The sequence below is a fragment of the Melanostigma gelatinosum genome (assembly GCF_949748355.1).
Source record: "Melanostigma gelatinosum genome assembly, chromosome: 3".
Classification (NCBI taxonomy): Eukaryota; Metazoa; Chordata; class Actinopteri; order Perciformes; family Zoarcidae; genus Melanostigma; species Melanostigma gelatinosum.
In genome coordinates this window covers 8,621,522-8,632,609 of record NC_136636.1, presented here as the reverse complement: position 1 = coordinate 8,632,609, position 11,088 = coordinate 8,621,522, and the positions used below count along the sequence as shown (strand labels likewise).

General features: G+C 40.9%; 2 protein-coding genes across 2 annotated transcripts; one reads left to right on the top strand and one right to left on the bottom strand.

The window, feature by feature from the left end:
- Nucleotides 1–149: 149 nt before the first annotated feature.
- Nucleotides 150–3,986, bottom strand: psmd6 (proteasome 26S subunit, non-ATPase 6). Its single transcript, XM_079296446.1, has 8 exons — nucleotides 3,722–3,986; nucleotides 3,019–3,224; nucleotides 1,981–2,126; nucleotides 1,664–1,883; nucleotides 1,462–1,570; nucleotides 1,117–1,285; nucleotides 467–544; nucleotides 150–372 (listed from the first exon to the last, which is right to left on the bottom strand). The coding sequence occupies exons 1-8, from the start codon at nucleotides 3,864–3,866 to the stop codon at nucleotides 276–278; spliced, it is 1,170 nt and encodes a 389-aa protein (XP_079152572.1). The 5' UTR covers nucleotides 3,867–3,986; the 3' UTR covers nucleotides 150–275.
- Nucleotides 3,987–5,439: 1,453 nt separating this feature from the next.
- On the top strand, nucleotides 5,440–10,330 carry slc2a9l1 (solute carrier family 2 member 9, like 1; the record flags this gene model as incomplete). The annotated part of the gene is made up of 12 exons (XM_079266040.1): nucleotides 5,440–5,463; nucleotides 6,529–6,624; nucleotides 6,778–6,938; nucleotides 7,023–7,147; nucleotides 7,224–7,353; nucleotides 7,643–7,791; nucleotides 8,156–8,343; nucleotides 8,450–8,560; nucleotides 8,991–9,092; nucleotides 9,583–9,658; nucleotides 9,755–9,882; nucleotides 10,145–10,330. The coding sequence occupies 12 exons, from the start codon at nucleotides 5,440–5,442 to the stop codon at nucleotides 10,328–10,330; spliced, it is 1,476 nt and encodes a 491-aa protein (XP_079122166.1).
- Between the last annotated feature and the right edge of the window lie 758 nt (nucleotides 10,331–11,088).

Below are 11,088 nucleotides of genomic sequence, written 5' to 3'. Positions count from 1 at the left end.
CAGCTATACTATGACATTTTTTCCCCGGGCATTTCTTAGTACGTACAGATAGACGGACAAACAACCCGAAAAACATGCCCCTGCCCCTGACCGTGGCTCTCGTCAACTTGGGAGGCATAAAAAAAAAAACAGCCTAGAGAAATGTAATGTCAACAGTTAAACAAATTTTTATTATATACACAATATAAGAGTGACTTTGTCAGACAAATTACTGGTTATGGTATACCAAGAAGAATGATGCAAGTCCCCCTTGCATAGAAATCTGACGACCACGGTTACATGTTGATGACCCTCGACAACTTCTGGACTCTGTTCAGCAGCAGGTCGCCCTTCTTGATGGTTTCTTGGTACTGCCAGTTTTTGCTGTCAGGTCTGAAAAGAAGAAACGGATGAGACTTTGAGTTCTGCCTTTACTCGTAGAGTTATTTGGATAAGTATTGAGGTTTTGAAGAATGCGAACATTTACCTATTGGTTTCCACAATCTCATTCACTTTATCAATTTTGCAGTGAAGACGTCCAGCAGCTATGAATCGGGAGAGTTCCCTGAGGAAGAAAAAAGAGAAACATCTGTGACTGAGGCTGTGGTTACACTTGTCTTTTAGTCCAATCATGCCAGGACGCACGAACAGTCAAGTCTGTACGCTCAGTTTGAATATTGCTCGCATTGATAATCCGATAAGCCAGACTACATGCTGAGGTGAAATCAGATCTCGGTGAAGTGTGGACAGCATGTGGGCACATTCTGGACATTTTATCAAAAGCAGGTCTCGCATTGTCATGCTTTTCAACCAGTAGCCTTATGTTGCAGTTCTTTCTATCGCAGAGATGCGTCTCTGATGGTCCCACTAATTTGGATAGTGGAATAAAGTCTCAGGTGATTTATTCATACACATGAAGGAGATTGATTGAAAGCACAGAAGTTATTGTCAATAATGTTAAAAATATCACACCAAAACGGGCTTCATAAACCAATCATTTTCTGGAGAAATTAAGCAATTCTATGTCAAAATAGACATTCACCCCCCTCATAAAACCTCGAGGAGAGAACTTAAGTCCTGACATTTTAGAATGTCTCCCGAGGATGAGGCGTATGAACACGGTGTAAAAGCACTCACTGGTCAATGAACTCTGTGCTGACACCGAAGGCCTCAGCCATGTAGCCCAGGGTGAGGGAGCGGTAGGACTCTAGCAGCTGGCTGTAGGCCTGGATCCTCATCTCCCTCACATAGTAACGGTAGTGTGGCGCGAAGAGCCAGTCCTTCTTCATCTCCTGCTCCACCATGGCTGTGGCACAAAGAGAACAAAGTTTTACAGTCATTATTGAAGAGTCACGATGTGACGGCGCAGGAAAAACATACAACATGCAGCAGACACATAATGAAACATTGGAACACATTAAATAACACTACAAGTGACCAGATAATGTTTGTTTCTTAGGTCAAAAGAAAATGCTTCCTCACCCAGAGACTGGAAGAAGACAGAGTAACGGCACTCGTAGAGGGAGAAAAGATACTGGCGAATATTAGGTAGACTGTGCAGCACCTCCAAGATCTCTGCTCCCTTTATTACCTAAAGAGGAACACATTTCATTGCAGTCATACTGCCAACTTAAACATGCATCTGAAAACTTGCAACACTCGCACCATAACCTCAGCCTCCTACCTTTTCACGGAGGTCGGGCCTTTTGAGGGCGATCATGCACACGTAGACCGTGTAGGTGACGAATGTCTTGTAGTCCATGAGCTCGTAGGAGGTGAAGGTGGAGACGGTGTCGAGGAAGAGCTCAGCGGCTTGCTTGAAGTCCCTGATGGCCACACAGTACAGGCCCTGGTAGACCTTCAGACGATTCCTCCTGTCCCAGTCTCCCCCCTCCTCAATAAGGCTGTGTGGGAAATAGGTGCACAGAGCGATGAGTACATAAAAGATTACAGAGACTGGGTGGTGGAGATGTTTGAGAACAAAGATATCAGAGCATTTGCCTCTTGGCTTTCTCCGAGTTGCGTGTGATGAGGTCGCTGTCCATGTAGAAGAGTCCAATCCTCAGCAGATAGAATACGATATCTAGTCTGTGTCCCAAAGCCACCGTCTTGTCATAGGTCTTCCTGAAGGCTGTTAGGGCACCCTCCTGTGGACACACATCATCAATGTATCTGCTACTCTTCAAATCTGTGTACACACATTATCTGTGAACATTACATGTAAATACATATATATTACCGAAGATTAAAACAAACAAACTAATAAAGACGTTATATACTATTTCAGAGGGAAAATGCAAACCACCGTGCTATAACGCCTGGTCATGTTAAGAGGGATGTACAGCATAGGTATTGAGAAACTAGCCAATAAGTCAACAACTCAGTATCAGTGAGTGATATGCGTCTTGTGTCCTGAGGCATAAAAACAAAAAGGTAAACAATGAGGACACCACAAAGCTGTTCAGTCTGGCAGATAAATTTACACAGAAACATTAATATTAAGGATTTAAGAAGGTACATAAAAACATGAAATCAAAGAATGCACACTATGTTACACAACTGGTTTGTTCAACCACTTTTTTTGATTTTGCTTATTGAAGCCATTTTGAAAAAAACCCGGTAAATTGATTCTTTGAGAACCTCTCATATGGTAAGGCAAGAGCCTGGAAGTCTTCAAAATAGGAATTAAAAAACTTGAAGTACTCACAACTGTATATAACATGGTTTAGGTTTATTTACCTAGCATGCAAACACATGCACAGCAAAGTGTGCTGAAAACATAAATAAAGACAAAAAAAATGACACCATGTAGAAACGATTCATATAGTAGGACCACCATTACTCCCATGAATATGGCCATGACATGTATCCTGGATGTGGAGTATCAATGGTGCCAGGTGTAAAAACTGCATCTCTTTCATAAGTCAGTCCAAGTATTGCTTCAGTAGTGCATATTGACAAATCGTAAAGCTGATGAGAAAGATGCTTGTATCAAGTGACTTCATGCAAGTGTTATGTGCCTACTGAGGAGGAAGTTACCTTGTCTCCAATTCTGATGAGATACTCAGCTCTGGCCATCATGGCATCTCGTATCTCGCTCTCGCCCAGGCTCTTCTCGGCATCCTCCAGCACATCATCCAGGCGCTTCAGCTCCTCCTCGTTAGCCTTTTTCATTTTACTCAGCAGATCCCCGTCCAGCTGCCACTTCAGATCCTTACACAGACCTTCATAATACGGTGCCATGTCTGAAACAAGACACAAACCAGGATAGTTTAACCTGTGGACTATATGACAGCTTACATCTTATGCATCTCATATATTTACGACTACGTGAGGCTTCATGTTGACGTTTACTCAAAACAAAACATTTAATGTAGAAAAAATAAGCAGCCCATTTTATATAATGTACTGTACTTTCTAGTGGAAGACTAACTACACTACACAGAATTTTAAAATGTGAGAGAATTAAAAATAACGGTGGTGGCGCAAAGTTTGACAAACAACCCTTCGTCAGGTTGTCTGCTAACGTTAGCAGACGTCTGCTCGTAGCGTTAGCTAGCATGCTAATGTAGTTGAGATGATAGTTATACATTTTAGTAATTTGTCAGCGTCTACGAGACAATAACGCACCTACTACAACACGTGTGTGTAAACATTCATTGCAGCACCATGTTTATCGTGACCACGCTACTATAAAGCTACCGTTACACGTCGCATAACGCAGTGTGATATGCTAACTCACTGTTAGCTGTGATAGCGTCCATGAGCTCGGTCTTCACTTTGACGTCCTGTCGGTGACCGTCCATAGTGAGCAGAAACTTGAGCTGTGCTATCCTCAGGTCGGGGTTCTTGGGCAGACCCTCTTCCTCCAGGTTTTCTTGCGGCATTTCTGGTTCGGACGGTTAGATACAAAGACACAAACGGAAGGCTTTCTTTGTGCAGAGAGATGGTTCACTACTCGCCGTTGTCAGCTAGCCTTAGTTAACGATGACTACGGAAAACACTGGACTGAGTTAGTTTCCGCCACAGTGTCAGTCAACGAGTGAAGGAAAGAGCGGAGAACATGCTTACGTTTAATAACCACGCTATCGTTTACTGCCCCCTGCTGGACATGAGTGTGAGCACACCCACACGAATGTTATGTACAGTAGGCATGTACTCCTAGGCTATACACTATACAAAAAATCGAATTACTTAATATTTATAATAGATATACGACAATTATCCTGTCTGTATATATGATATTTTAGTTATTGTTTTTAACTTTTTTGTATTTAATATTCTTTACTGTTTTATTATTATTACTTATTCATAATACTTGTTTTGATACATTGGTTTTCGCTATGTCTCTTGTTTGCACTATGCACTATGCTGCTGTAATCCTGTAAATTTCCCCACTGCGGGACTAATAAAGGATTCACCTATCTTATCTTATCTTATCTTACGAACAGGACTTGATACAATACGTGCTCCAAAGGACGCCAATAAAATTATAAATTTAAATTCCACTGCCAAAAAAATTCACAAAGAAAAAGCAAAATGTTTTTCCAAAAATGTATTTGACCTGTTCGTACTTGCAAAAATGCAAATATCAAATGCACAATATATACAAGAAGAATAACAGAGCGAAAATAGTAGATATAAAATTGCACAATTTATACAATGAAATAGAATAATATTAAATAAATTAAATAAACTAAACAGTCGTGCAAAGATTTAACCAAACAACAACAACAGTGTAACGGTGTGATAGTTTTGTGAATGATTTGGCCAGAGGGGATTTATTGTACAGTGGTCTTGCAGTGGACAGGACTGATCTCCTGAATCTGTCCTTGTGACCACAGAGCTGGATGACTCTGTTGGAGGAAGTGCTCCGCTGTCCCTGCAGTAGGTGGTGGAGAGGGTGGTCCGGGTAATGATTACCATATAATTCCCCTGGTACCATCATTTACATGTTTGTATTCTAAGGTTGGCATTTCAACATCTTGTATGCAATGGTAATCATCATTAATGGATAGCACTGTTTCTTTCAAGTTATTTTTCTCTGGAGTTTGTTTCCGCTCCACTGTGGAAGCATGCATACCATGGGTATGCATGCTTCCACAGTCCAAAGACAGAAAGGCCAGGTCTAACTAAACTCTAAATGAGAAATATGCCAAAGCACTAAGTTTGACATATATGACCAGATACCAAACCCAAAAATTCTAGCATCAACCCAATATGCAGTAATGGTTCGTAACCAAAGCAAACTTGATCAGATCAATTGTCTTGCACGGTAACATCTGTCCACTCCACCGGGCAGATGAGTTTCTCACAAAAGCAGAGTCACTGTTTGGTGTACAGCATGATCGGTTACATTATTTCTAGTCAGAGAGTCTGAAAAGTTAATGATAACCTGCCGGAACAACTTAAAAGAGTCCGTTCAGTCTGTACTTTAAGGTCCACTCCAGTAAAGACAGGATGGAAACTCTGCTACAACAGCTGGTAGGCTTTTACTGAATTCTACTGAATCATTTTTATACTGTATTTATCGAACATTATGCTTCATCCCTATAACAAACTTGTATTAACGAAGTACATGGAAGGAAACAAAATGTTGTTTGAGGCAAGCAGGTTGTTTTTGAGTTTGTCAAAGTTCAGTGACTCAGTTTTAGCTGAGTCATTGCGCTCTGTCAGTTTCTGAATTATTCTTTATTCTTCATTCATTACAAAAAAAAAACGACACTCAACACATTTAGAGCTAAGCTAAGACAAAATGAATGATGTTTTATTGGATATAGAAGCGGGGTGAGAAAGATCCTGATCTGGGATCAGAGTTTCTCACCCAAGAGTTACAGTTTTAGTTTCAGTAAGTGTGGAAACACAGGGCCACATTGACTTTAAATGCGAATCGATATAGGTTAAAATGGCATTTACCAAGTATAATAAAATCAAATCATTTCTAAATATCCAATCCCTTAATGTGCTTTTAATTGAGATCATGAAAGCGGTTGTTATTTCATATTGGTACCACAGATCATCAGTCGTTCTGATGATCAGATTAGTCCTTATTTCAAAGGTGATGATTAGGATAAGAGCATATTTTGAAAGCTGCTTATCAATTTAGTGTGCAATTTTACACAAATATATTTGCCTTATAAAGATGCCACCTGCTTTTTTTCAGACAATGTGGTTTTGGATATATACTTTACTTCCTTCCACCATTTATGTGAAAAACGAAAAGGTTTTGTGATCTGGTGTACAACTAAAATCGCTCTTATAGACTAAGTTCCATTGAAGGAGGTGATGAAAGAACACCATTTCATTTAGTTGATTCAGCATCACACCTCAGGTTGAGTTTCCAGTATCCTAAACAGGAAGCCACACATCTGTGGACTTTCCCCCATCATTCAGGATTCAGGATTGAAGTGTGAAGTTACATCTTGCCTTTCTCTAAAAGAGTAATATCTCGAAGTCACATAATAACAAGCCCAGACAGTTACACAAATCCAGGATGCTAAAATGACTTCTATCAGACCCATCTGCTTACTGACTCACTCTGCTTTGTAGACCCGTGGTAATGCTCTGTTCCTCATCTTCATTTTGGGAATTGGAGGAAGCTTTCAAACTGGCTACCACAGCACTGAATTGAGTTCTCCATCACCGGTGAGTTACATCACTTGCAGCATTTCTGGTCATTCTGTTGTTCACCTGCAGTTACCGGTGGTCTCTGAGAATGTGTGTTTAAAAGGGAAAAGTATAAAGGAGCATACTTTTTTTCCCCCAATCAAGCTACGAAATGTCCTCTTTTCACTGCAGTACATTCAGCGCTTCATCAACAGCAGCTGGTACCACAGATATGCAGAGCCTCCACCTCCACAGACGATCACGGTCATCTGGTCCCTCATTGTTTCCATGTATGCTGTCGGGGGATTCTTTGGTGCCTTCAGCGTCAAATTGATCACCGGCACCCTGGGAAGGTGAGTAGTGAGCGACTCAATGTGTAGCATTCTGCCGTAGTCCTGTAGCCTAAACAGACTTGAAGTGATGTGTTCCTCTATCAGAAAAAAGGCGATGATCTGCACCAGCTTTATTGCAATTGTTGCAGCAGGGATCGTGCTGGCAAGTAAAGCTGCCAAATCGTATGAAATGATTATTGTGGCGAGGATTCTGTATGGCTACTCCTCAGGTAAGGCACCAGGACACGTTTTAAACAGCCGATCATGTTTTTACCTGACTGATTTACACCCGCTCGTGACCTGCAGGTTTGGGGGACGGCTCCCATGCAATGTACCTGGCGGAGATTTCACCCACGAAGATAAGAGGGACTGTGACTCTGACCTCAGTGATCTTTCTGTCACTTGGTAGACTGTTTGGACAGTTTGTTGGACTGAGGTATGAACTTCTTGTCAATACGTAAGCGAAGGCATCTTTTGATTGTTTTGGAAGACAAGAGAGCATGTGCAAAATATGAATCACATCCTCATGAGGAGAATTTAAAAGCCATGGTCTCCTATTCGTTTTTATGGAAAGGAGATTTCGATAAAGAGAGGCAGACAAATAAGAAATGAATTATCAAGCTTTGACAGCTGTGCTCAAAAGAGCTATAGTGCCATATTAGGAAGTGTAAATAAAGATGCAATTTTCTTAAGTAAAACAAAAATAACCCTTTTGTTTTATTCAGTGAGGTCCTTGGTCGCGAGGAGCTGTGGAACTTTGTCCTCTGTGCCCCTGCATGTTTCTCAGTGGTTGAGGTTATCGTGTTGCCTTTTCTCCCCGAGGCTCCCAGATACTTATTCATAGAGAAAGGTTCTGATAAGGCGTGCAAAAAAGGTTGGTATATTTATTGAAATTCGCCAAGAATGAATTGACGATGAGCTAATTGTCCACAAAAACGATTAAATGCGAACGAGCTTTTGTTTTGTTTGAAGTAAAGGCATCTAAGGGACAATTAAAAGTATATTAAGTTTTAAAATGTTAATAATTCTATGTGTAGTGAGTTTTAGTTCTCAACACATTTTGGATTATAGAGCCTTTGTCAGACTGTTACCTTCTCACTCAACACTATTACAACTTTTTTTTTTTATCACTCTGCATAAGAAACACTCATTCCACCGCACAATACATCTGTTGTGTTTTTCATGTGAGCAGAGGAGCACACTTCTCAGTTTTTGTGTCTCTTGTCTCTGCATCCAAGCTCTCCAGAGTTTGTGGGGCCAAGGTGACTACAAACAGGAGATGGACGAGATGTTGACTGAGCAGGCTGCCATGGAGGCAGCCCCGCGAAAAAGCACTCTGCAACTCCTGAGGGACCGGAGTGTTCGATGGCAGCTTCTCACCATGTCCATCATCTCCTACTGCAACCAGCTGTCGGGCATTTCTGCAGTGAGGACGCAACTTAAATGTCTTCTCTCGTGCTAATTTCAGCATCAAACGATGATTGTTATAACCTCTCAGAATCAAATCTGATGAATGTTCTTGTCTTTCCCAGATCAATACCTTCTCTTTTGACATCTTCCTGAAGGCAGGCATACCAACAGACAAGATCCGCTATGTTACTCTTGGTCTTGGAGTATCTCAAATCATCACCTCCATCTACTGTGTGAGTTACTGCCTCAGCTCTTTCGGACATCTTTTCTTTGCATCTTCTCGATTTGCACAGACATGTTGCTTTCCTTCCTGGGCTGTCAATCGAGATGCTGTGGGGAACTTTTTGGTTGTTTCGCTCAGACTCTGGTTTGAGTGGCTGCCACTGCTACCATTTTTCTGTATAGCACTCTTACCGCCAGAAACACACACAGGTATGGGGAAAAAACAAATCTTAAGCATTCGTCATGGCTATTTGGCAAATGCATAGCATACAAGATAATGCATGTGAGATGGCTGACTGCATACATTGTGGATGTAAAATTGTTGTTGGGTTTAAGAGTTTAAGTGTAAACAGACAAAGCAGCAGCAGAAAAGCTAGTTGACATTGTGTTCAGCACATTCAAAGGCCGTAACGTATCTCCTTGTACCTTTCCCGCTCCCAGGGGCTGCTGATTGAACGCATAGGGAGGAGGCCGTTGTTCTGGGGGGGTTATGGGCTCATGTCTGCCAGCTTGGTGTTGGTCACTGTCACGCTCAATTTGAAGGTAAACCTGTTACCTTTAAATACTGACACATGTAGCCATGTGAGAGGTTAAAGGATATTCAATGTACTTACTACCCTCATCCTACAGACCCCAGAGGTTTTGTCAAGCATCTCACAGGCGCTTTAGTCTATTATTCCAATTTGTCATGACTTTGTCAATCAATTTGTTCCCAATGACTTCATATCATTGTTTCTCTTTTTAATTGGTGTTATTTTTTTACTGTATGATTAAATATCAATGTATTGGGGTTGTGGGAAATGATTTTTCTTTCATTCAAATTTAAGTAAAAGTGAAAATATACTGCAAAGTTGAAGCTGACCTTTTCACATGAGCCAAATGCACGAAATGTGAGCTGTGAAAATATGTTTTTATAAAGAGCGCTGTATGCAAAAGCTTTGATTGCTACGTACAAAGGCTGCAAATATATAATTGATCTTTTGTCTAGAAGTATGTATTAATATTCGCATAATACAAATTTGCCTTCATGCAGGATTCCAGCTACTGGGTTCCATACATTTCTGCTGGTTTGATCTGCCTCTTCGTCATCTTCTTTTGCGGAGGACCTGGTTTGTGTCTTACAGCAGTTTGGTTCACATAGAAAAGATGTTTGCGTGCACAAATAATGAACCGAATCACCTTAATCGTCTCTCCGGTTCACCCAGGTGGAGCCTCAAATACTCTCCAGAGTGAGATCTTCATCCAGTCCGATCGACCGACAGCATACGTAGTCTTGGGGATGCAACGCTGGTTGCTCTTCGCTGTACTGGGCCTCGTATTTCCATTCCTTATTGTGAGTACAACAAACATGAAGACAAGCAATCCAATAGTTTACACTGTAAAAGCAACTGCAACTCTTGCTTTTGAAGGTGAACAGGATCCATTCATTGACAGTATGGATTATTTGTTGTGATATATTGTGACATTTAGTTGATTTTAACGATAAATTACAGCAAAACATTGTACCGAAAGACAAAAACCACCTCAGCACCTTCATGAAACATTCAAACATGAAGCTCTTTCTGATGCTTTACGCGGCGATTCGTCTGTCCCAGGATGGCCTGGACTCGTACTGCTTTGTGCTGTTCACCTGTATGAGCCTGCTGGCTTGTCTTTACACCTTCTTCCTCCTGCCTGAGACGAAAGGGAAGACCATGATGGAGATCTCCAAGGAGTTTAAAGCCATCACCATCTTTGGGAAATCCTTCGTAGAGGAAAAGAGAGTGGAGACCAAGTTATAAGGCAGATATACCGTAGACTGCGGTTTCAAACGGACAGAGGAATGATGAATGGCTGTGTGTGAAAAGAAACCATTTTTATGCTTTGTCGAGTATTTGAATCAATTGCCAAAGCATCAGTCAATGAACGAAGGGGAATCCCTGTAGCACTGCAGCCAAATGACCGAGACAAAGCTGTAAACGATGCTGAACTTTAATGTTTTATTCCCTGTCATTGTCCATAAACAGGTGTCACTACTAATGCCAATGTATTGTTGTTTTGTTATTTCTTTGTTCAGGTCACTCATGATATCCACGACATGTACGGGTGCAAAGCAAGATCATTATTTCAGAAGTATTGGAAAACACAAGATATTTCAGGGAAAAAAGACTTAATATTCTTGGTATGACTATTGTTTGTGAAACATAAAATGCTCATGTTTTTAAATACAATGTTGACTGAAGACACAAAATAATGAAACAACAATTGACTTCAATGGAATAACAGGAAGCTCGATTTACTTTGCCGCTGAAATGTCAGATTGAAGTTGTGACGTTGATGAATGAATTGTGTCCCAACAACCTTGACTGATCTCGATTTGGATTTTAATGTGTGAAAGACTTCATTGTCAGTTTTCAAAGATTTTTGAAACAAGCAGCTGGAACCCATCACAGATGTCTGTTCTTTGTACTTTCCTAATTCCTACTCCTCCATATGATGTAAGTCACAGAAGGAACTCAACAGGTTCATCATACAATTTTAACAGTACTCCAATTGTTTT